The sequence below is a fragment of the Mastacembelus armatus genome, chromosome 7, assembly GCF_900324485.2.
Source record: "Mastacembelus armatus chromosome 7, fMasArm1.2, whole genome shotgun sequence".
Classification (NCBI taxonomy): Eukaryota; Metazoa; Chordata; class Actinopteri; order Synbranchiformes; family Mastacembelidae; genus Mastacembelus; species Mastacembelus armatus.
In genome coordinates this window covers 13,950,707-13,977,064 of record NC_046639.1, presented here as the reverse complement: position 1 = coordinate 13,977,064, position 26,358 = coordinate 13,950,707, and the positions used below count along the sequence as shown (strand labels likewise).

At 40.7% G+C, this 26,358-nt stretch overlaps 2 protein-coding genes across 8 annotated transcripts in view; both read right to left on the bottom strand.

The window, feature by feature from the left end:
* tpd52l2b (tpd52 like 2b) overlaps positions 1–2,067 on the bottom strand; it is a 38,487-nt gene extending 36,420 nt beyond the window's left edge. For 3 of the 6 annotated variants that reach the window (XM_026331726.1, XM_026331729.1, XM_026331731.1), the window contains exon 1: positions 1,833–2,067. In XM_026331726.1, the coding sequence (XP_026187511.1) occupies positions 1,833–1,851 (19 nt within the window). In that variant the 5' untranslated portion in view covers positions 1,852–2,067. Of the gene's footprint in view, positions 1–1,470; positions 1,714–1,832 lie in introns of those variants that run through there. The other 3 variants (XM_026331725.2, XM_026331728.2, XM_026331727.2) reach the window with 3 other exon arrangements.
* A 1,097-nt stretch (positions 2,068–3,164) lies between these two features.
* Positions 3,165–26,244, bottom strand: trim101 (tripartite motif containing 101). Of its 2 annotated transcripts, XM_026333080.1 has the most exons (12): positions 25,777–26,237; positions 24,771–24,983; positions 14,604–14,782; positions 14,346–14,520; positions 13,331–13,426; positions 12,880–12,957; positions 12,123–12,278; positions 11,513–11,535; positions 11,179–11,303; positions 9,805–10,175; positions 5,549–5,678; positions 3,165–4,292 (listed from the first exon to the last, which is right to left on the bottom strand). In XM_026333080.1, exons 1-11 carry the CDS (start codon positions 25,810–25,812, stop codon positions 5,592–5,594), a joined length of 1,539 nt encoding a protein of 512 aa, XP_026188865.1. In that variant the 5' UTR covers positions 25,813–26,237; the 3' UTR covers positions 3,165–4,292; positions 5,549–5,591. The 2 variants fall into 2 exon arrangements, with proteins under 2 accessions (XP_026188865.1, XP_026188866.1); XM_026333081.2 differs by lacking the exons at positions 3,165–4,292; positions 5,549–5,678 and adding an exon at positions 7,633–8,218 and having other exon boundaries at positions 25,777–26,244.
* Positions 26,245–26,358: the final 114 nt, after the last annotated feature.

Sequence of the window (26,358 nt, the reverse complement as noted above, 5' to 3'; positions counted from 1 at the left end):
CACTGATGTTACAAAGAGACATCAAGGTTCAACGGAATAATCGTTTTTTTCTCGATGACAGTTTTTGTGATCATTGAGACTCGAAATTTAAATCAAAATTCGATTAATTACACAGCCCTACTATAGCATGATGTTCTACTTGGAAAAAAAATAAAAAATTACTGATAGCAGTGTTATGCATCAGTCAGGAATAGCTCCCAACTCCAACAAAACAGTATCATCATGTTTAGCACAATCACCTAGGAAACAGCAGCTGCACGATCTATTGACAGGCATGCCCTAGTTCACTCATGTCAGTCACATTTAAAAACAAATGCAGGAAACCTTAATCACTTCCTAAACACACTCATCCTGAGGCACAGGAAGCCTGATACAATATGACATATCTGTCACAGTCACTAAGCATTAAAATTGTGGGACACAGCTCCTACTGTGTTATTGCGCAATCCTCTGGGATTTTGCAACTATATTTTCCTAGAGACACACAATGAAAAACTAAAATTGTGATATGAGGCTAGATATTTCCTCAACAAGTTATTCTAAACACATAGCTTGAGAGTTTTACTGCTATGTTAAATACAATTCAATTCTTGACTGATTTGATAACAATAAGCATATGCAGTACATGCAGCGTTATTACATGTGCATGTGTGTGTGCATGCATATGTGAAGCTTGTCTAAGTCATGCCCTGGGAGGGACACAAGGGAATAGCAGTCACAGCACAGGAGAGTGAAATGCATAGGACATACGTCTTTTTTTGGGGGGGGGGGGTGTTGCCTCCGGAGATCATTACTTATCTGGCTTAGATTTTGTAACAGTATTGAATATTGCCTTTTATTTGCCTTAGTTTTGATGATTTTTTTTTATTGAAGTGCCTATCCCTTTAACAGCTCTGTATTAGACCATGTGACCTATGGCACAATCATGGAATTGGACTGTCTTCTGGAAATACTGTAAATACAGGACATGTGTATAAATGCCACAAAGTAGCTTATTCTAACATGCATTCTATTCTGCTGAAAACAAATGCCAACTTACACAACAGTCCTGCAATAAATCTCCTACGTGAAGTTTAGGATGTTGATTCAACTGTATGCTCATTATTCTCTTCGAAAGTATGTGATGCTCAGTACAACGCATCGCCAAACCTAAACGCAGTCCATCTGACAAAAACACTACAAGAATAACATACAAAGATGAAGCAGAAGCGTCAGCATCTGCATATTGAAGAGTCTTACTAACAGTCGTTTTGTTTACAAGCACTTACAGGAGAGAAAACATTAACTTCAATTCTGCAGCGAATTCATGTCAGCCATATCAGCTGTAACCTACTATGAACTACACGTCTCGCCTGCTGCTGCTACCACTGTCAGTAATAAGCACCATTATCTGAGTTATTGGCGCGAATCAAACCGAACTTTCATAGAAACCTGCATAAAGATGAAGTGACGAAACAACAAATAACACACCTGACTTAACGTTTATGCGAAGGAACCTGACGACATCTGCCATGACGCTGTGTTGGCCAATCACAGGCATCCCTGGTGGACTACTTTTTGGAGCGTTAACGTTGTTTTCCGCCGTTTTCCTCGTCACGATCAAATATAAATCCTACAACTTTCCAGTTTTGTCCAGTCTTCTGTTGTAGCTATATGTGTTACAAACCACTATACCCCGTTTTTACCGTGTAATAAGCTTAAAACATATAAATCAATTCTTCCAACTGGTAATGTTCTCATCCGCACATAAAACAACACCCCCTGAATGCAGGGGGAATGCAGGCTAAGCTAACACTAGCTGAGTTGCAGGCTAAGCTAACAATCAACATTACCTTGACTGGCGGGGTCCATGGCGTCGACTTGACAAGGCAGGAACTCCTTTTTTGTTGCGCGTCAGACTCAACTGTTATAAGTCAATGTCAGGAGACTACTTATGTGCGCTCTCCCCTAGGTGTGTAACAATCTTCCTGATTTTACTAAATACTCCCACTCACACAAAGTCGTCAACAGGAACAACCTTAGCCCAAAAAAGCCCAACAGCCAGCTCAGCTTATATCTCTCTGTAAAGCTAACAGAATTAGTACGTGTACGTCCTATAAGAAATTTCAAAATAAAGGTTTTGTGTTAGCCCGTCTCCAGACTCCTACAATTTGTTCAAATACAGAATCTACCCTTTTTGTATGTATGTATTTGGAATGTGCCTTTTAGTTTCTAAGTTTCAGTAGACTACACATCCTGTATGTGGCAAATCATCGAGCTGGCTCTTGTGAAGAAACTAATTCAGCTTAATTCTGCAAATAAAATGTGATTCCAGTAAAGTTTTTTTTTCAGTTCTCTTTTATTATGAACTGTAGTTATCTTCCTCAGCGCAGGGGCCAGTCCGGAATAGGATGGTCTTCTGCCTTTGTTTTCTCCCTGGAATGTATTAAAGACCCAAATACAAAGAAATAGTAAAACAGTAAAAAAAAAAAATAATAATAATAGTAGGGTATGGGGTGGGGCGGTGCACTGCTGATGTAAATACCGTACAAGGTGATTTGAAGGTTTATGCCAATGCAGTTACACATTTTGTTTACGTGCTTTTATTTTTAAAGGCGTTTCCTCAAATAGGAAGTTATGTTCTCTTCTCTTTGTATTACCTGGAGTCGAGAAATCTTTTCCGGCGGGGTAGAATGATGTCACAGATACAACTGTTGTCAAAATGTTGTGGTTTGTAAGGATTTTAGATGTCATTTCAGTGTTTCAGCTTGTTTCAATTTACGTGAATAAGAAAGCCAGTGGCCTTGCAGCCACCTCTATACTAGGAAGATTAACTTCCTGAGGGGCAAAATTTTAGTTTTTGGGATCATACTGGCCGCCACGATACACTGCAGTTTTTGTATTTTCTTAGGCACCCAGCAACCAACTAAAGGCTGAAACTATTACCCAGTTAATCAATTCGTTTTTGGAAAGAAAATAAATTGACCGTTCTGATTAATCAGTCGTTTATCTTTTTATCTAAAGAAAACATTATTTAGAAATGACTTTAGGGGAATTGTAAATTGGCTTTTTGCACTATTTTCTAAGATGTTGTATTCTGAATGAATTATTTATAAAAAAATTGTTAAGAACAACGAATACATAATTACAATTAAAAATTCAGTGCTACATTTCAGGTACCTTGCTGAGATTCTTTTATCTTGTTTATTTTAAATAAAACAGTATTATAAAACAGTAGTATATTGAGAAGTAGAAGCACAAATAAATATGTATGAACACAATACAAATTATTTGCATTCTTCCAAATACAAATAATTACACTATTCACATATTAACTAAAACTTTGACACACTGATAGAATAGGCCCACAAATGGCTCATCTTACCAGATAATGCACTTCAGTGACCAGAATCAGATTTATTTAATCTATAAATGTAGCAAACAAAGCCAGTTTCTCACATGAACCACCCTTCCCTGCATCATGCACAGAATTCAGCTTGAAAACACAGAACAAGCTGTAACATACAAACACACAGGAAGCTAATTTTCTGAAAAGCATGTAACCTATTTAAAACCACTCTGAATTACATATGATGTCCAATATTGCCAGTTCAGTCAGGCTCAGACCAATTATTTTTCTTCTAGCAGGGTTTTAAAAACTCCCTAATAAGAAAAACATAAATATCTCTCCTATTATAACCACTGTTCCTTCATTCTTTACTTCATGTATTATATTCGAGTCCTGTTCTACATTAACAACTATTGCTTTCCCTATCTTTAATATACGGCTACAACTATATAGCACTCATAAAATGCCATATTTCTTAGAACAGAGTCGCTACTCCCTGCTACTGAAATGTAGAATGTGACCTTTGCTGTGATGGTCAATGGCATCTGTATAAAAAGAAATGTCAGTGTTCAAAATTTTAGAACAAGAGACCAACAAACTGTTTTTTTATTTTAGACACACAGGGCCAGGGCAGATCTTTTTCTTTTCCTAATATGCTATAAACTGGATACATATTTAGAGCACAGAGACAGATAATAAAACTGCTGTAAGTCTTGAGTGCATGGTAGTCTTTTATTTTCAGCCCAGATTAGCACTGAGCTGCTGAAACTCTGCATCTTTCTTTATCTTCTCAGCAAACCTTCATCTCCCAACATGTCTCTTTTCATTACTTCTTGTGGAGTGAGTTTAGCCAGGAGAAGCAGAAACTGGGTTGACGAGGAGCCTGGCTGAAGTTGGAATTAGATGACGAAGAGGAGGTGAGGGGAGGACTGGTCTGATCAGGACTCCTAGTCTCAGGCTTTATCTTGAGCAAAAAGGGAGAACAGATAGTTTTATATAGACATCCATAGTCAATGCCACCAGGACAAACATTTCTCCTAAGAGTTAAATCGGGTCACTATCTTGAGATCAAACTAGCACTGACACTTATGAAGAGTAAGAAATATTCAGCATGGCGGACTATAAACTAATGTAAATATCTTCCATATTCATTAGAATTGTCCAACTAATGTCTCTAGAACACTACGTACTAGTGTCTTTCTTCTATTCTTTATTTTAAAAAATAATTCAAAAACATGAAGTAGCTATTATATCATGCATTGATTCCTGAATGGGCCAGGTATGGACTCGGGCGAATGGCTACAGGAGGCCCTGGGACTAGAACAACTTTATGATGTCATAGTATCAATGAGGCACTATGGATGAACAGCATGTTTGTATATCAGTGATCATATTACACAAACATAAACAATATGAAGAGTTAAACTGACATTTCCATTATGATGACAGTAAATGACAATTTTCAGTTTAGATATTAAATACACATCTTCACACTGAGAATGCAACAATATGTAAAGATGTGTGTTCTCACTGCTCTTCAAGGGATATTTATGAACATACAAGCAATGTCTCATGTAGCACAGTGATGTTAGTGTGTTGGAACACAAAAAGAGCAAAAATTCAAACTATATTGTATAAAAATGCAGTAATAAAAGTTGTTAGTATATTTAAGTCAGATTGTTTATTTACAAACCAAAAGCCAGACTTTGGCCTTTGTCCACTGCTAAAATCGAATTGCACTTTTACTAAAACGTGTCAGCAGAGCCAAATATGAACAAATTGGTGCTGTTGGAGCAGAAGTGGCACTAGATTTCATATTTATTCATTCATTTTAATTAGAAACCTGTTCTCATTTTATGCAAAATATGTTACTATAAACATTTGTTTTATTGTTGCTGTTTCTTGTTTTTGTCTGTTTTTTTATTTAATTTTATTATGAAGTAGTGGCAGTATTATGGAGAAAGTTGCTGATGAATTCATGTAAAAAAAAAACAAAATACAATTTATATAATATGCACTATCAGCAATCACCAATGACATGCCATTAATCTGCCTCATTTTCATGCACTTTGTCAGTTTTTTAAATGCTTTTATTTTTCTAAAATTGACACTGACTAATTTTAAAAAGAAACAGTTAGTGGATCAATGTGGTTATTCTGTGTATTTAAAACATGAAGGCCTTCAGGAGCGCTCCCAGATTAAGCCTGCAGGTGCGTGTACCTGAGCTGGGCAGCAGTGAAGTTGCGTGTGTCTCCTGCTGGTGTTATGTACAAATGAAGCAGCCGATGTAAACCCACACCCTCTGCAGGATGACCAGGAAGGCCAACAGGTAAACGAGCAGAGTGACAGCCTGAAGGAAGATGGAGGGATGGAAATGAAAGGGATGGATGAAGGAAAAGGTAAGACAGGAAGAAATGGGAAAATGAAGGAAGGGATTGTGTGACAAGAACAAAAGGCTGAAAAGTGATCAAGGTGAAAGTACTGGAGGTGAAGCAAGGAAGAAAGAGAGATGGTGCTACAAGAAAATGTAATGTGGATAATTGGAAAAGGAGTAAGGTACTTATCAAATTTGACTTTATAATTTACCAACAATGGCATGAATTCAGGTGGAAGAATGAATTTAAGAATAGAAATTCCTGAAACTTGTTAGTGAGGTACCTTCTATTCCATTAGTATCTGTAAAGGAAAAGATATACAGTGGGTATGGAAAGTATTCAGACCCCTTTAAATTTTTCACTCTTTGTGTCATTGCAGCCATTTGCCAAAATCAAAAAAGTTCATTTTATTTCTCATTAATGTACACTCAGCACCCCATCTTGACAGAAAAAAACAGAAATGTAGAAATTTTTGCAAATTTATTAAAAAAGAAAAACTGAAATATCACATGGTCATAAGTATTCAGACCCTTTGCAGTGACACTCATATTTAACTCACATGCTGTCCATTTCTTCTGATCCTCCTTGAGATGGTTCTGCTCCTTCATTGGAGTCCAGCTGTGTTTAATTAAACTGATTGGACTTGATTAGGAAAGGCACACACCTGTCTATATAAGACCTTACAGCTCACAGTGCATGTCAGAGCAAATGAGAATCATGGGGTCGAAGGAACTGCCCAAGGAGCTCAGAGACAGAATTGTGGCAAGGCACAGATCTGGCCAAGGTTACAAAAGAATTTCTGCAGCACTCAAGGTTCCTAAGAGCACAGTGGCCTCCATAATCCTCAAATGGAAAAAGTTTGGGACGACCAGAACTCTTCCTAGACCTGGCCGTCCAGCCAAACTGAGCAATCGTGGGAGAAGAGCCTTGGTGAGAGAGGTAAAGAAGAACCCAAAGATCACTGTGGCTGAGCTCCAGAGATGCAGTAGGGAGATGGGAGAAAGTTCCACAAAGTCAACTATCACTGCAGCCCTCCACCAGTCGGGGCTTTATGGCAGAGTGGCCCGACGGAAGCCTCTCCTCAGTGCAAGACACATGAAAGCCTGCATAGAGTTTGCCAAAAAACACATGAAGGACTCCCAGACTATGAGAAATAAGATTCTCTGGTCTGATGAGACCAAGATTGAACTTTTTGGCGTTAATTGTAAGCGGTATGTGTGGAGAAAACCAGGCACTGCTCATCACCTGCCCAATACAATCCCTAAAGTGAAACATCGTGGTGGGAGCATCATGTTGTGGGGGTGTTTTTCAGCTGCAGGGACAGGACGACTGGTTGCAATTGAAGGAAAGATGAATGCGGCCAAGTACAGAGATATCCTGGAAGAAAACCTCTTCCAGAGTGCTCAGGACCTCAGACTGGGCCGAAGGTTCACCTTTCAACAGGACAATGACCCTAAGCACACAGCTAAAATAACAAAGGAGTGGCTTCGGAACAACTCTGTGACCGTTCTTGACTGGCCCAGCCAGAGCCCTGACCTAAACCCAATTGAGCATCTCTGGAGAGACCTGAAAATGGCTGTCCACCAACGTTCACCATCCAACCTGACAGAACTGGAGAGGATCTGCAAGGAAGAATGGCAGAGGATCCCCAAATCCAGGTGTGAGACACTTGTTGCATCATTCCCAAGAAGACTCATGGCTGTACTAGCTCAAAAGGGTGCTTCTACTCAATACTGAGCACAGGGTCTGAATACTTATGACCATGTGATATTTCAGTTTTTCTTTTTTAATACATTTGCAAAAATTTCTACATTTCTGTTTTTTTCTGTCAAGATGGGGTGCTGAGTGTACATTAATGAGAAATAAAATGAACTTTTTTGATTTTGGCAAATGGCTGCAATGACACAAGGAGTGAAAAATTTAAAGGGGTCTGAATACTTTCTGTACCCACTGTATTTCAGCAGTCTCTTTACAAGGCTAAAACATAGTTTGCAGATTTTTTGCTTGCCTCCTGAGCCAAACTGACAATAATGTAATAAAACATGCTTTTATAAATGTAATTAATTCTTAAAGATTAAACCAATGGTTTACATTCCATTGGCTTCTTACAAAAAAACTAGCTGAGACTCCTTATCCAAAATTATACAACTGATATAAAATTATACAAATGTGTATAGCAGGACATAGTTTTTATTTTCTTCCTCTCCCATTAACTATCTCCCGAAGGTGAACTATTATTTATATTATTGAAATACTTTTTCCTATGTGCTTTCTCCCTCCATCCCATTCCCTATTCCGTTTCCAATATGACAACAACACAGATCTAGAAGACAATGCTGAAGCAGTTGCAGCCAAGTTGCAATAGTGTCTCTGCAAAACAGTAAGAACCAAAAAGAAGACAAAACAAGAATGAGAAGGTGTAGCCACATCAACATGTGGGCGGTGAGTGCAAGAGCCTGGATGATCATGATGCTGACGGTGACAGGCGAGGAAGGTAAAACCAGATGACACTGACCTGGAGAGAGAGACAGGAGGTTATTTTCTCTTCTGCTTCTGCAACACTTGTTTCCATTTTGGCATCAAAGGCTTCAGACGGCTCGCTGTTCTTTCTGCCCTCCTGTTTCTCTTCTGCAAATCCTGAACCACAAGCCTCAAACACTGAGTCTCTGTCTCTCTGTATTAAGCTGTCTGTACTCACCACATTTCTTGAATCCAAAGTGCCATTTTTCACTTTAAAGCTCTCCTCCCTGATAGTTACCCTTCTCTCTGATGTACCCTTCTCTAACACAGAGAGAATGTTCCCCTGAAGCTCACTTCTTCTATCAGAACAAATTCTTTTGTTTTCCATCATCACTGCTTCAAAATGATTCTCTGCCAGCTCATTTTGTCTCAGCTCTGGAGCAAAAACATCTTTATTAAGCTGCTCTTTCTGTTTTACATCCCGTACTCTTCTATCACTGAGTTGAAATATGTCTTTATCTGAATTAATGTCATCCGGTGGTAAATTGTCTGAACTACCTTCTGCACAGTCAAAACTACCCTCCACCAGGCTTAAACTTTTAACCAGTTCTTCATTATTCTCTTCGGTTATACCAACTTCTGCTGTCTTCTGTACTTGTGGCACAGGACTGGGGGCACTGCCCAGGTCAATGGGTATCTGAAGGGTTTGAGTCCCACATTGAGGAACATAGGATTGGCTTTCTGAGTGGTGTGAGGGTTGCGGGTAAGCAAGGTATGGCATAGCATGAAGCTGAGTAGAATGTGGGAGCTGTTGCAGGTGGGAGTAGAATGTAGGTTTATGGGGGGATTGGTTGATGAAAAACATTCCCTGTTCTTGGACCTGAGTCTGAGTTTCAGACAGAATCTTGGACTCTTGGCTCCATAGAAGCTGTGGTTGCATTTGGAGTGCAGACATGGTTTGGATTACATCCTGTGCCTCAGCTGGAGTCTTGGCCTCTGATGGGCAATGTACAGCTGGTTGTGTTGAGCACATCATTAGCTTGAGCACATCATCAGGGTAAACTCTGGGCTGCCTCCCTAGGTTGTACCAGCTAGGATAAAAAGTTGTATTTGTCCCCTCTTCCATCTGCAGGTTTTCTTCATCCTCCTTTTTATCTTTCTGCCTCTGTGCCATCCAATCACCTGGACCGCTTTCTGCTTCTCTTCCCTCACACTGATATGTGAAGGAAGACAATTAACAAGCAATATGGAAGTTTTTGCATTACCACTATTGACCATTTTCCAAATCATAACATTAGGCTGATTTTCATCTTTCCAGCTTTCATTTGGTCTTGTAAGAGTAACATTTTAAATACATGCAAAAAAATCATGTTTTTTTACCTTGATCTATATATATATGTATGTGAGTTGACCTCCAAAGATTAGAAACCAGAGGCAGCATGTAAATCAGTGCAACTTAACACTTTGCAATAGTGTACAACAGAAATTGTAATATGCCTGGTGCTCATCACAGTTCATTTTCACGTTTAACAAATAAATATTCAGCTCCACATTAAAACATCTCTTGGTAGTAGTTAAAGAGGAAAACTTGAACTTTGATATATTGTATATATTACACGTCTCTACACTGTGGCACTGTACCTGTTGTGTGCTCATTCCCTCCTGAAGTTCACAGATGTTCCCCTCTTTAACGGAGTCATCTTCCTCCTCCTCCATCTTGTTCTTCATCAGAACATATCCTACATCATATAAGTCTGAATCTTCAGTCTCCAGCTGCAGAATTGCTCCTGCAGGCTTAATGGGGTCCCTCAGCAGATGTGCTCCATGTGGAATCAGGGCTGATGGTGCTGCTGCTGTCTGTATGGGTTCTACGGTTGGGGATATCAGTTCTGGAACTGGTTCTGTACCAGATTCCAGGTTTTGAACTGAGGTTCCTTCAGTGTGAATGAAGGGTTTTTTGGGTTCTTCTGGCTCTGGTTCAAACTCTGGTTCTTGAGGAATATCTTCCACAACTGAGGAGAGACAACAGATACTGCTGATGCTGAATGTGTGCTTGCATTGTGCTTTTTTAACTTTCACTGCATGTAACAGTGTAAATACAAGTACATTTCAATAACATGTTAACCACATTTAACTACAAAGCTGACATCCACATCTCATGCTGTTGTTCAAGATCTCCAGAAAGAATTCACAAACACTGTTCAAAAGACATTTTAGACCATTTCTCATTCCTCGTTGTCTTTACATGAACCCTACTAACATGATCTCAACTCAGCATCTTATAAATGCCTGGATGTTGTAAAACATACGTTGAAACTCAATACACGTCACTCAGGTCTTTTCCAGTACACCATGCTTTATTCACCAAATATTTATAGCTATGTTGTCTTCATCTGTATGGTGTCTACAACAAAAGAAAATTTAGTCGAAGGATGAATATAATTATAGATTATCCATAATTATGAACAGGTAGAACTTTTAGCATATTGTATCTACTGTGGAAATGCAACATTTTACCCATGAACAGTTTATGTACTATACACTGCAAACAGCAATTTAGAAAATGGCAAATGGCATAATTTATTCCTCCTTAACTCTAATGTACAAATTTTACTACTGCCCCTCCCATAGTCTTGTTGTCTTGCACTCTACCTACATTTACTGTAGAGAGCAGCATTTGAACTTATTCATTCACTCTTCAGCTACAGCAGCTACCACCTGTTTGGTAAACCAGATGCATAGACCTCCATGAACCCCCTCCATGAAAAAAAAAAAAAAAAAAAAAAAGAGTAGTTCAGATTACAGATGAACTCTCATTTCTGGCAGCTTCACAATTCAGCTTTTAAAAACACAGTGCACACTTTCTGTGTGTGTGTGTGTGTGTGTGTGTGTGTGTGTGCAATGCTGTCAATGTAGAAAACATTTTCAGTTGATATGAATTGTATTTGTGAGTACTACAGTTGAAATACCTTGCATATAAAGTCAATGGTGGTTTCCCAGGCAGTCCCTCCTTACCTTTAATAAAGTCTATGCTCTTCAGAGCTTGCTCCTGCCTGCTGAAGTTAAATCTGTAGTGGCTCATGTTCTCATAATCTGGTTTCAGTGTCTCAACTGGACTGGAGCTGGACGCTGCAATCACACTGAGGAGAGAGAGGAGAGGTGTAGGGGCGAGGAGAAAAGAGAAAAAAGAAAAGGGGTAAGAAAACTAAACAGCACAGAGAAGAAGCTAAGATGAAAACAGGAAAGGTTAAAAACTCAACATTTCTCTAGAAGTTTCAGCATATAGTATGTAGATATCTTTACAGTAAATGCATAATGTAAGCATACAATATATCTTATGAGTACTCACTTTGTGATCAACTCTCTTGAATTCTGAAGGCAGGAGGAACAAGTGGGGAAAAAATAGACATGATTTTAGACAAAATAATTTCCTTCTTGATTGTATCGTTAAAAGCAAACCTCATCCAAATTTAAGTGCATATAGTATGACCACAATGTCCTCACTTTAATTTCTGCTGTTGCATCTCACATCGCTCTCTCCCCCCACTGCTTTCCAAATAAACATGGAAAAGCAAATAAAAGTTTGTTTTAACCTGTGAGATGACGCTGTTGGATAAACAGATAATGAATATAAATATCCTTTCCATACTTTATGTCTCCGTAAGAAAACAAAATATACACAAATACTGTACATGACAACACACAAATGTCCTGATCTCTGCTACGGCACTACTGTGTGGTAAAACTCATATCTTAAATGTCTAAACACTGTTTTTAAATACTAGAGGGAAAGTGTTGTGCACAAAGAGTTCAGAAAGGTCATTTTATCAGACATCCAAATTTCAGATTTTACCCCAAATGTAGTCACTTTTCCCTGTCCAAACAATTTAATCAAAAATCACTGTTAACTTATAAGTAGTTCCATCTGTAACAAATGCTTACACTGAGCAGTATACCACCTGAACAAAAGCAGTCATGTCTGTTTCTTCCATGCTGCTCATTGCTCTCTCCATCAGTTCGCTGTTGGCCTCCACGCTGTCTCCATAGCAACGCACCAGTGCCTGGGCATGGCCTGACTTCTCTTCCTGCTCCAAGCTGATTCGCTGCGTCATCACCTTGAAGGTGATGATAATGATGACAATATTGTTTCAACTACAACTACTTTTACAAGTAGTGCTACAAGTTCTGTTGCCATTATATGTTGCAGAACAAATAGGCCTACTACACAATGTACTGATGTAGTTCTCACACATTTACTATATTCTGCAGGTCAGCACATAAGGATAACTAAACTCCTATTATTTTATTCTGTAATATGGTGAGAAAACTGAGAATTGGCACTGATGTCATGTAAACTATGCATGTCTCAAAATCAGTTAATATGTTCGATTACATTATATGTCAATATACAGTGCATTTTTCTAATCTGCTGAATACGTGGCACTGAATTCAAGTGAATTCAACTAAACTGTCAAATACACAATATGAGTGGAGGATTCACCTCACTGCACTGCAGGGACAATACAGGAGATCCTTCATTCCCACTGCAATCATGCTCTACACCTTAGGCAATGGCAGATGACTGACCACCAGAACTGTTACTGAGTACTCTTACTATTTATTACTTTCACTATAAGACTACCTGAATGATAAATAAAGTTTATCTCATCATCTCACTAACAGTGAATGAGAGTGAAGTGAGAAACAAACTTTGACCTTGCATTTCTCCTCCAGGATGGAAAACATGTGGTTGAACTTTTCACACACATTTTCTCTTACAGTCTCACAGTTCTCCTGCAAAGGACAGAGCAGAGATTAGTGAACAAAAACAAAATGCATGCATGAAGATTAAAAGCTTATATAAGCTATAGGAACTAACAACTGTGTATAACTATAAAATTCAATGTCAAATTTAAGTTTTGAAATTATGAATTGGCAGAAAGCGGTAACCAGGTTAGGATTTTTAAATGGAATAAAGTCAAGAGTTAGTCATCAAAATATGTAGTAAAAGGATATTAGTAATTCAGAGTTTTTACAGACCTTAGACTTTTTAGGATGAGGTGTTGTACACGCACACGCGCGCACGCACACGCGTGCACGCACGCACGCACACACACACACACACACACACACACACACACACACACACACACACACACACACAAACCTCTATGTTTCTGCAAGCCCCCTCCAGCTCATCAATCAAAGTCTGGACTTTGTCATTGACTGCCACCAGAGAACTGATGGCTTCACTCAGCTCATCCTAAGAATCGAATGAAATTAACTTTATCCATCATTTAAATATTGCCATTTCTTCAGTTGCTAAAAAGCATTGTTCATTACCGAAATCACTGTTTCAAACTTTTCACACAGTCTGCATTTACATGCATCTCATCCAGTTAATCTCTACCTCCAAATCTCACTCACCCTCATTTGTACAAAAATGGGTAATATGTACCAATAATGTAACAAATGAAGCAGAAATGCAACAATTTGCTTCAAAAGCTTTTTTTCTGAATTTCTGCATATGCAAATTTGTCTTCCACATATTTTCTCTCTTTTGAAGTCCTTTCCTCACCAACCTGTCTTCATTGATCACGTTTCTAAAAGTCATTACTAAGGAGCACTCCTGGGTAAACTTTCAGCTGATTAGCAATTAGCTGTGTTTGGAAGAGTCTGTTAAGATTTTATAAACATTTCAACATGGTTTCTGAAGAAATTCCCAACATTTGCCATAATTTTCTTTTGAACATGTTTTAACAGTTTTGTAACCCAAAAGTTGTGGATTCGGGTCTCAGGACCGGCAGGAATTGTCGGTGGGGCGGACTGAATAGCCAGCGCTCTCTCCACCCACGACTGAGGTGTGACCCCTGAGCAAGGCCCCCCAAGTGCTCCCACAGCAATGGCTGCCCACTGCTCCGTGGGTGTGTTCACTGCTGTGTGTGTGCACTTTGGGTGGTAATGCAATTTCCCCATTTTGGGACTAATAAGGGTAAATAACTTAATTTAACATTAGTGCCTAGTGATGATTCACAGTGTGGTCCACAGAGACTTCTGTTTTGCTGACTGTGTGAGAAGCTTGACCATATGATTTCAATTTTAACCATCTTTTACAGCCTCCAACATAACATGGACAAAAATCAAAGGATGACGTAGGTGAGTGTGTATGATGTATGATCTACCTTGTGCTGCTGATAGACATCTGTCAGAGGAGCCACCTGACAGGACTGGTGAGCCCCAAACACTTTACAGAGAGAACAGGTGAGGAGCTGACAGGTGAGACAGTAGATGTTCACCTTCTCACCTTCATGGTCTGAACATGTCAGCTGAACAGGAGACGGAGGAAGAGGGAGGGTGCTGGAGATAAACAGAGAAAATGCCTGTCTTTAAATGCCTGTCTTTTTAAATTGTATTTTAGATCACCGTTTGCCTCTCTTCACCTCGTTGCATTGTTTTTGCTGACTTCCTGTTTGTAGATGTCGATGATGTTCTCCACCAGCAGGTTTCGCTGAAGGCCATAGACACCATGGCGATCCAGCACCACTTCATGCTTGCAGGACGGACAGCGAAAACGGCCGCTGTTCACCATCATGGTTGTCCGAGCCTGGAATAGGGAGGGCTACACAGAAAGTTGTTAGAAATCCATCCATCCAGAAATATAGAAATATAACAGTAAAACTATACTCTATATCAGCTGTGCTTTTCCATCGGCCTTGCAACACCCAGCAGTTGGTCCTTGTTGTCATACATTAGAGTGGCATGCTGGGATTTCAATAACTAGCACAATAACTATTCATCAGTCAGTGTCACCAGTGGAGAACGTGTACATTCTTCCAACTGCTCAGCAGGGTGATGTCAGAGCTGTTTCAGGATGGGTTACTGGGCAAGAATGAGCTCCGGAAATCCCCTGGTCACGATTCCTTGTCTTAACACTCTCTGTTTCTCTCTGTCTTTCTGTTTCACACTCACTCACACACGTTGCGTGCTTCACCATGTACACCAACTAGGCTGGTATTCTGTGTGTCTGATGTCTAGAACAGAGCAGGTAGCGCAGACTGGAGTTATTTGCTGAAAACTCATGGCTGCTGCTGCAAACCAGGTTAATGGGTGTGCAAATAATGAAACAAATAGGTCTCATCAGGGACTATAAGCACACAGTGGCAGCAAACTGCTGTGTAGGGCCTTTTAGTGAGATATAGTGGAGACACTTTCCATCATGTAATTTCTACATTGACCTAAGTGTCGCCCTTCTGTTTCACTGAGGCCTGGCTCAGTGAACATGTCTCAGACAGCACACTGCGGCTGCCTGGATTCCAGCTTCTCCAAGCAGACAGCATGCACGGAGCGCTCAGGGAAAAAGGAAGGTAGAATCTGCTTCTATGTAAACAAAGCTTGGTGTACAGATGCCACACTGCTGAAACAGTCATGCAGTCCTCACTTAGAGTCCCTCTTCATAAACTGCAAACTGTTTTATTCACCGCAGGAGTTCGCCTCATTTGTTCTGGTCTAACTAAGTTTATATTTCACCTCAGGCCTGTGTCACCGAGGCAACACAGCAGCCGGCTGTGCAGGTAACAAAGTGGAGGAACAACACCCACTCACTGCTCATCACTTTCACTAACAGAGCAAACTTAACCTACACACTTCCCAAATACAGACAGCACATTAAATGTAACACCAGGGAAAAAACGCTTGTTGCTCTGTTCCCTGTGCTGTTTTAGGACTGTTTGTTTCATCTAATCCTGACCTACAGTCAGAAGTTAAAATCCTCCACCCTGCCTGCACTAAAAATCTGTGAAGATGATGTACAACAGCTTTTTCAGAGACAAAAGATCAGGAAGGCTCCAGGCCCTGATGGTGTGTCCCCCTCCTGCCTGAGAGTCTGTGCTGACAAGCTGACGCCCATCTTCAACTGATCTCTGGAGCTATGTGAAGCACCCTGCTTAGAAAACTAGTTGTTAAATTAATCTCTTAATTAAATTAAGAGAAATTAAATTCATCTCAGAATAAAGCATCTGGGGAGAACAGAGAGAGGGAGACAGATGAGCAAAAGATGAATGGTAGGTTAGAAGGTGTATCCATATATAGTGGCCTTTAGTAATCCTCAGCTGCTGCTGGGCCAGAGCAAGCAATCAGAGCTGCCCAGAGAGGGGCTGTTACTGCAGACTCAGAGACATACTGTAGATCTGATTGAGGCTGTGTTTTGGATCAGCTCAGACAGCTTCAACTTATATCAGTTTCAAAGTTCTCTAATAGAGACATAATTTTATAGATAACTGTTGTAAAATCCACTTTTCAGTTTATCACTATAATCAGTATGTTCCAGTCACTGACTTTCAGAAACTACTGTATTGTAAAGCCTCATAGAATGAATGAAGTCCAATCAAGTCCAAAAAGTACCAAAGATGCGTTGATCAGCAAACAGGTGTAAAAGCAGGCCAGCACTACACAAATGATTATGAGTAATATATACTCAAGTATCAAAAGTAAATGTATAAATAATATATTGTGGGATTATTATTACTGATATATGGGTGTCTAAGCTGAATTTTAAAATTTTAATTGGTAGAGGTAGAACAGGTATAAATAGAAGCTACTGAGTGGTGAAACGTTTCGACCTAAAAACTAGAAGTCCAGTTGCCATGACTCAACCTCTAGATAACTTCACCTGGACGACTGACATATTTCAGTACATTTTGGGAGAAAATCCCTGAAGTTGGTGTGGGAATATGAAAGGACAGCCAGGAGAGTGGCAGATTAGAGAAACCACTTACACTTCAACCTCAGATGCAAACAACAGTGCATTCCAACTAGCCTATGCCTGTGGTCCACAGTCAAGAGTCACAGAGCCAACAAGATCCTCCAGAAGGCACAAAAACAGCTCCTAAATGAAAGGATACAGCAAGTCCACTTCACAATTGACACCTTAAAGCAAACCACAGACCACCTTCTCCAAGAACCTTCCTTCACCCTGCCCAGACCTGCCTGAGATGCAGTCATGCAATTTGTCCAGCAGGCACAGCTGGCTCAACATCAGAAAGGCAAAGAGAGACAGAGCAAGAGGTTTGACATCCTCCTCTGTCGCAGGCAGACAGGAAAAGAAGCCACTCACCCAACCAGGAGAGCGGGGCCCTGTCCTCCCTGTCCAAGGACGAGACTATTACCATCCCGCCTGCAGACAAAGGGAGATTCACAGTGGTTCTAAACACAGCAGACTATCATCTCTCTCTTGGAAGACCATCAGACCCACGAAAAGGTAAGAAGGGACCCCAACAGCACCTACAAGAAAAAGGTGACTGACTGACAGTTTAAAACACCTGGAAAAGGACAATGCCTTTGACAGGACCAGCTACTACAAACTATATCCAGGAGAGACCACACCAGTCTGTATGCAATCCCTAAGGTACACAAAGAAGGAGCCCGGCCCATGCCCACTGTCAGCAGCCTAAACTCAGTGACAGATAACATTGCCAAAACACCTTGCCACCATCTTAGCACCGCTGGTAGGACACACAGACCACCACATCCCGAATTCAGAGGAATTTGCCTCCAGAGTCAGATATCTGCACTTGGACAGAAATGAAACTACGGTATCCTTTGATGTTACGTTTAACATCTGTTAGAAGAAGACTAAAAGAGGACAGCACCCTCTATACCAGGAGCAGCCTCAACCCACACCAAATCTGCCTGCTACTGGACCTTTGTCTGAACACCACATACTTCTCATACAGAGGCAAATTTTCAATTCAATTCAATTTTATTTGTATAGCACCAAATCACAATATATTCATCTCAAGGCACTTTACAAAAAAACAAAAAAAAAAAAACCCAACAAATCCCTTACGAGCAAACACAAGGCGACAGTGGAGAGGAAAAAACTCCCTTTAACAGAAGAAAAAGCCTCCAGCAGAACCGGGCTCAGTTTGGGCGGCCATCCGCCTCGACCGGTTGGGGTGAGTGGATAGAGGGGAGAGAAAAGAACAGCAACAATAAACAACAAACAACAATGCAGGTTGGTGGAGCCAGTAACTGCACATCAGCAATATACAGCTCCAGGACCAGGGACACCTGAAGAAAATAAACGAAGAGAGAGAGGACAGAGAGAGCACAAGCTAGGGGAGAGAGAGAGCACAAAGTTAGTGACATTCTATGGTGGAATATACATGTGAATGTGAGGAGGGAGGAGAGGAGGAGAGGGTTAGGGTAGGGGAGCTCAGTGCACCGATGGTCCTCGGGAGTCTACACTTATAGCAGCATAACTAAGGGATGGTTCAGGGTTGCCTGAAGCCAGCCCTAACTATACGCTTTGTCAAAAAGGAATGTTTTAAGTCTAGCCTTAAAAGTACAGAGAGTGTCTGCCTCCTGAACCCAGACTGGGAGCTGGTTCCACAGGAGAGGAGCTTGATAACTAAAGGCTCTGCCTCCCCCTCTACTTTTGGAAAATCTGGGAACCACAAGTAGACTTGCACTCTGAGAGCGAAGTGGTCTATTGGGATAATATGGTACTATGAGGTCTTTAAGGTATGAAGGAGCTTGATTATGAAGGGATTTGTATGTGAGAAGAAGGATTTTAAATTCTATTCTATATTTTACAGGGAGCCAATGAAGAGAAGCCAATATAGGAGAAATATGATCTCTCTTGCTAGTTCCTGTCAGGACTCTGGCTGCGGCATTCTGGATTAATTGGAGGCTTTTTATTAAGATATTAGGACATCCAGATAGTAATGAGTTACAGTAATCTAGCCTTGAGGAAACAAATGCATGGACTAGTTTTTCTGCATCATTTTGAGACAGGATGTTCCTAATTTTGGAAATGTTGCGCAGGTGAAAGAATGCAGTTCTAGAAATTTGTTTTATGTGTGAGTTAAAGGACATGTCCTGGTCAAAAATAACTCCAAGGTTTTTTACAGTAGTGCTGGAGGCCAGGGCTATGCCATCTAGAGTAGCTATAATTTTAGAAAAGTTATTTCTGAGATTTTTAGGCCCAAATATAATGACTTCTGTTTTCTCCGAGTTTAAAAGTAAAAAGTTACTGGTCATCCAAGCCTTTATGTCAGTTAGACAGGCTTGAAGTCTGGTTAACTGGTTTGTGTTAACAGGTTTAATAGATAGATATAACTGAGTGTCATCTGCATAGCAGTGGTAATTAATAGAGTGCTTCCTAATGACATATCCTAAAGGAAGCATGTACAGGGTGAACAGAATCGGTCCTAGCACAGAGCCTTGTGGAACTCCATAACTAACTTTTGTTCGTGTGGAAGGTTCATCATGGACATGAACAAACTGGAATCTGTCCGATAAATAGGATTGGAACCACTTTAGTGCTGTTCCTCTGATACCAATCACATGCTCCAGTCTCTGTAATAAGATGTTGTGGTCAATGGTGTCGAATGCTGCACTAAGGTCTAGGAGGACAAGTATTGAAACAAGTCCATTATCTGAGGCTAAGAGAAGATCGTTGGTAACTTTCAACAGTGCTGTTTCTGTACTATGATGTGCTCTAAATCCTGATTGAAAATCTCCAAATAGTTCATTCCTGTGTAAGTGGTCTGATAGCTGCTTAGCAACAGCTTTTTCTAGGATTTTAGAAATGAATGGCAGGTTGGAGATTGGTCTATAATTAGCCAAGACTACTGGATCAAGACTAGGCTTTTTGAGTAAAGGTTTGATTACTTCAGTCTTAAAGGCATGTGGTACGTAGCCTGATAATAGAGATAAATTTACCAAGTCTAATAAAGATGAGTTCATTAATGGCAGGGTGTCTTTAAGCAGTCTAGTCGGGATGGGGTCTAAGAGACTCGCTGATGATTTCGATGAAGCAACTACTGATGTAAATTCAGAGAGATCTATGGGAGAGAAGCAGTCTAAACATAAATGAGGTCTTACAGATGATTCAAGAGCTACTGTAGTAGAAGATTCATTTATTGCAGGTATAGGAAGCATCTGCTGAATTTTATCTCTAATAGTTGTGATTTTATTTGTAAAGAAACTCATCACTAGCTCTCATCACTGCTGAGAGCTAAGGGAACACTGGGCTCAACAGAGCTGTGACTTTTTGTCAGCCTGGCTACAGTGCTGAAAAGAAACCTGGGATTGTTCTTATTTTCCTCTATTAGTGATGAATAGTATGCAGTTCTGGCTTTACGGAGAGCTTTTTTATATGTTAGTAGACTGTTTTTCCAGGCTAGAAAAATTTCCTCTAATTTTGTGGAACGCCACTTCCTTTCCAGCCTTCGTGATGCCTGCTTTAAGGTACGAACATGTAAATTATACCATGGGGCTAGTCTTCTCTGATTCACTAACTTCTTTTTCAGAGGGGCTACAGAATCAAGCATTTCACGCAGTGAGGTTACAGCGCTGTCAACAACATGATCAATTTGGTAGGGAGTAGAATTGAGGCAGCTGCCCTCCACTATGTTTATACTTGGCATAGATGCAAATAAAGATGGAATCATTTTCTTAAATTTATTAACAGCATTGTCGGATAAACATCTGCTGTAGTGGAATTTTCTTCCAAACGCTGCATGATCCATCATTTTAAATTTAAAAGTTATTAAAGAATGATCTGACAAAACAGGATTTGGGGGAAAAACTATTAGATGTTCAATTTCGATGCCATAGGTCAGAACAAGATCAAGGGTATGATTAAAACAGTGGGTGGGTTTATTACCGTTTTGAATGAAACCAGTTGAATCTAATATAGAATTAAATGCAATGCTGAGGCTGTTATTTTCAACATCTACATGAATGTTAAAATCTCCCACTATAATAACTTTATCTGATCTAAGCACTAAATCAGACAGGAAGTCTGGGAATTCAGTTAAAAACTCTGAGTAAGGGACAGATGGACGGTACACAATGACAAGTAGAACTGGTTTTTGTGTTTTCCAGTTTGGATGTGAGAGACTAAGAGTGAGGCTCTCAAATGAGTTATAACTGTTCTGAGGATGAAAGTTTAATATTAAGTTTGAGTGGAAGATTGCAGCTACTCCTCCACCTCGACCTGTGCTTCGAGGAACATGATAATTTTTATGACTGAAGGGGGTTGATTCATTCAGACTGACATATTCATCCTGCTGTAAGCAGGTTTCAGTCAGATAAAGTAGGTCAATTTGGTGATCAGTTATCAAATCATTTGCTAACAGAGATTTAGAAGAAAGGGACCTAATATTTAATAGTCCACATTTGACAGTTCTGTTTTTCTGTTCAATAAGAGGAGTGGTCTTAATTTTTATTAAGTTTTTATGAATAACTCCTCTTCTGTTAACTTCTGATTTATTTGATTTATATGTTCGAGGGGCAGACACAGTCTCTATGTGGTTTGAGGGGGGCGGCGGCTCTAAGGAAACTGCAGAGAGGCGTTTTAGACTGAGTCTCTGCATCCCGGTCCCCACCCTGGATTGTCAGGCTTTAGGTCGGCTAATAAACTCGGCCAAATTTCTAGAGATGAGAGCTGCACCATTCAAAGTGGGATGGATGCCGTCTCTCGCTACCAGACCGGGTTTTCCCCAGAAAGTGGCCCAATTGTCTATGAAGCCCACATCGTTTGCTGGACACCACCTAGACAGCCAGCGACGGAACGACGACATGCGGCTAAACATGTCATCGCTGGTCAGATTGGGGAGGGATCCAGCGAAAACTACGGAGTCCGACATTAATTTAGCAAAGTTACACACCGACTCAACATTAATTTTAGTGACCTCCGATTGGCGTAATCGGGTGTCATTGCTGCCGACGTGAATAACAATTTTCCCATATTTACGATTAGCCTTAGCCAGCAGCTTCAGATTTGACTCGATGTCGCCCGCTCTGGCCCCAGGAATACATTTGCCTATGGTCGCTGGTGTCTCTATTTTCACGTTCCTGACTATGGAATCGCCAATTATCAGAGTCGGTTTCTCAGCGGGTGTGTCGCTGAGCGGGGAAAATCTATTAGAAACGTGAACAGGCAGGTGATGACCCGTGGGCTTCTGCTTAGGAGTACGTTTCCGTCGGACCGTGACCCAGGCTAATTCTCCGGGCTGCTCCGGAACTGCCCTTGGACCGCTAACAGACCCTGACCCTGAGCTCGGTGGCTCCACACCAGCTAACGGGGCTGGGCTAGCTGGCTTTTGTTCGAAGGTGCGGAGCCGCGCTTCCAAATCAGTGATTCTCGCCTCCAAAGCTAGCAGAACCTTACACTTATTACAGGTATCATTATCGCTAAAGGAGGCAGAGGAATAACTAAACATGTGGCACACCGAGCAAGAAAGAGAGAGAGAGGGAGAGGCCATGTTAGCTAAGCTAACCGGTAGGCTAACGAGCACTAAGTCAGGAAATAGCAATAAATACCGGTCAAAACAGAAAGGTACTTGACTAGTACTGGAGTGTAGCAGTTTATGAATTGTTTAGAGTTGCCAACCTGTACATGGAAGAAGTGGAAAAGAAAGCTCTCAGCTCCTTCACAGGGATAGCACCGATCCATTGGTTCAGATATGTGAATGACACCTGGGTGAAAATCAATACCCTGGAAGTTCAAGCCTTCACAGATCACATCAAAGCAGTAGACACAAACTTCAAAGTTACCAGAAAGGACACCAAAGAGAACAGGCCAGCCTTTTTGGACTGTGAGGTCGTCATCAGGTCTTATGGTAACCTAGAGATAGAAGTCTACAGGAAACCCACACACACAGACCAATGCTGTCTTTTTGACTCCCATCACCCACTGCAACACAAACTAGGAGTCATCAGGACTTTATGCCACAGAGCAAACAACATCCTGACCTCTGTGGAGGCCAAGAGAAAGGAGGACACACATTTGAAGACAGCCCTCAAAACCTGTGGCTACATTAAGTGGGCTTTCAACAAGGCAACATCCACATCAGGCAGGAAAAAGAGAGACACAGCTGAGCCTCAAGACCCACAGAGAAAAAACCTGATCATTCCCTATGTAGCAGGTGTTTCAGAGAGGCAGAAACACATTTTTGGGAAACATCAGATACCAGTTCACTTCAAACCCACCAACACACTGAAGAAGACCAAAACAAAAGAGGAGCAATGTAGTATATGTCTAGTGTACGGAAGAATGCTCAGAACTCTAGATTGGAGAAACTAAACAACCACTTAACAGGAGGATGGCCCAGCACAGGAGGAGCAGCTCCTCAGGACCACAGTCAGCTGTGCACCTCCATTTAAAAGAGACAGGACACTCATTTGAAGACAATGATGTACATATTTTGGACAGAGAAGATAGTTGGCTTGAGAGAGGAGTCAGAAAAGCCATGTATGTCCACATGGAGAAACCCTCCCTTAACAGGGGTGGAGGGCTCAGACATAACCTGTTTTCAATCTACCTGGCTGCCCTTTCATCTATTCCCAGCAAAGTAAGGAACAAATCAAATGCCTGCCAGGGAGGACACTTTCTTGGTGAATCTGAGGGGTCACATGAGCCTACCATTAGATCCTAATGACCCTCACCTGAGCTCACTTCTTTTGCTCACCTAACAAGCCTATTCAGGCCAGGTGTGAAGTGAAACCAACTCAGGAGTGTGGGTCTCTCACCTGCTTTACATTGCTCACCCAATGAGGCTCTTTGGGAAGATGCTCTGTTGTTTGCATCTGAGGTTGAAGCATTAGTGGTTTCTATAATCTGCCACTTTCCTGGCTGTCCTTTCATATTCAGTTCCAGATGTAAGACTCAGGAAAAGAACAACCTTTGTTCCCAGGTCGGTTCAGGACTCTGCTGTGACAATGTCTATAATGCTGCTGCGATATACCAATGTTTACATACTGCACAATAATATTGTCACTTCAAGTTTAATTTATTAATATATGCACCTTTTTTGTTTTAAGACATGATCTTTTTACCTTCTTCTTTCCTCTTCTTTCATTTGTTGCATAAGCCATTTATGCAGTTAATTTTTATGCACAATCACTTTATACAGTGATCTACTTGTAGTTGTTTAATAATTCTAATTCCATTTATCATCATCACAACAGTTTTTATTTATGTTATTTGCACTGATGTTGGCCATCTCACTCCATCTAAACATGTAGATGTACAAACGTTTGTGGCTTATGTCTGCTGCACTACTCTGCGTGCCTTAAATTGCCCCCTGCGGATAAATCAAGTTTTTTGAATTGAACTGAATCGAATCTCACACACTCACATTCACTCCTATGGGCAATTTAGAGTCACCAATCAAACTAACATGCATGTTTTTTTGATTGTGGGAGAAAACCCACGCAAGCACACAGAGAACATAAAAACTCCACACAGAAAGGCCTCTGCTGGGTTACGAACCCGGGACCTTCTTAATATGAGGTAACAATGCTAACCACTAACCAATGTGCACCAAAGTGGAACAATATTACTAAATATAGGTCATGCCAGGTGGTTTTCACAAACAGGAACAAAGGAGCTAAACATCCATGCCTCATTTTAGCCACCAATGATTCAATGTACACACACAGATCTAATATGGGCTTTGTTTTAAGTATGGGTGTCTGCTGTGAAAATGCAGTACTGTCCTTTTGATATAAAAAGGATTTGATGACAGGTGTGAGTGTGTGTGATTGAGTGTAAAACAACACAGACCACCACATGCCGTACATGTTGGTTCACAGACCTGGTAAAGCTCGTTGGCACACTTCCTGCAGAGGTTGTGTTGGCAAGGCAGGATGACCACTGGTTTGTTGAAGAGCTCCAGGCAAATGGGACACGTCAGCTGTTTCTCCAGCATTGCCAGTGCTGCCTCACGGTCTGCCCCCCCCTCACCCTGCAGGCAGCTCAGGTCTGCTGTCAGAGACATGGCTGCCCCACCAAACCTCACCTCCTCCTGCTGACAATAAAAATGAGTGACCACTCTGTATGTTTGGAAGGGCCTGCACTAGTGCCTTTTTAACATTTTAGAGTAGTTTCTAGTCAGGCCTCCTCCCTTCCTCAGATGTGTAACCACTGGAAGGAGCTGCAACAACCAACAAATGACCAAATTGACTTTACTGTTTTCACAATGCTCATGTTTCATTATTCTGTAACATTCAGTTAGCCCATTTTATGCCCTTTTAGGTAATGAAAAATATCATCCTTTTCTACAGTGTTAGTAAAATCCATGCTGTTGTAAAAATGTGTTTATGACCCCCCCCTTCCAGTTTGGAAACTTTATGATTCTAAAGTTAACTTAAAATAACAGATTCAAACAATGTTTGGCTAAATCATGGCCCGGTATTAACAAAATTAAGAATAATAAAAAGTAATCAAAACTCTCCATAGTGGTTTTAAAAAAAACTTTAAATGCAACTGAAGGATTAGATTTGAAAGATTTCATGATCACAGCATTATTTCTATTCAACCCACTTGTGAATCACTTGAACTTAGCAGCAGCCTAGAAAGTTGAAAATGAAGCCTAAAAATTAAAAACGAGATGGATTTAATGGGCTTTAAACACAGGACCATTAGTATCACATGACAAGACATAACAAAAACAAACAAGCAAAAATATATAAGAAAAAAGATAAATGAGATTGAGGAATGAATATAAAAAACAAGATAGTTTGTTTTTTTTTCGCTCTCAGTTCCTAACAAAAAAAAAGACACACCAGAGGTGTAAAGTTTAAATTGTAAAAACCTCTTACCTTTCTCTGCATTTCTTGTGGTTGGCGAAAGTTCATTGGCTAACTTTACCTTCTTCTGCGTCTGATATTTCGCCTAGCCTCTACAGTCATCCACATAATCGTTTTTTCTTTACGTATTTGATGCAGGGTTTCTCTAAATCGGACAGGAAATCCAAGCTAAGACTGTACAGTTTCTACCACTGCACCGTATACAGCAGTTTCAGCGCGCTCGAGTTTGTCTTCAGGGCTTACAAACAGTTAAAAAATAGTTGATGCGCGAGAAGAGAAATGAAGCAGGGATCAGGTTATGGTCCTCATACAAAACTTTGTCCTCAGCCGGGACTTGATGGGCTCTTTCTCGATGTTGTCCGTTTCCACTACTCTTCAAACACTCTCTGCATTCTGCTTTATCCACACAAGTGGTGGCTGCTGGGTAACGTCCTCGCCATCAACAAGATGTCGGGTGGGGATTAAATTTCAGACCAGGGCTTTACAAATCACACACGCACGCACACATACACAACATACACCATATCAGGTGGTGCACCAGTATGTGGATGGACAGATTAAGCCCATATCAGGTTGAGCTCTTTCTACTGTTAC

What these genes read in the sequence shown, in the direction of transcription:
- trim101 (XM_026333080.1), bottom strand. Translation starts at nt 25,812, where the DNA reads ATGAACTTTCGCCAACCACAAGAAATGCAGAGAAAG. An exon ending in CACAAGAAATGCAGAGAAAG is followed by an intron (nt 24,984 to 25,776) that starts GTAAGAGGTTTT and finishes TTTTATTGTCAG; the next exon opens with CAGGAGGAGGTGAGGTTTGG. An exon ending in GGGCTTGCAGAAACATAGAG is followed by an intron (nt 12,958 to 13,330) that starts GTTTGTGTGTGT and finishes TGTCCTTTGCAG; the next exon opens with GAGAACTGTGAGACTGTAAG.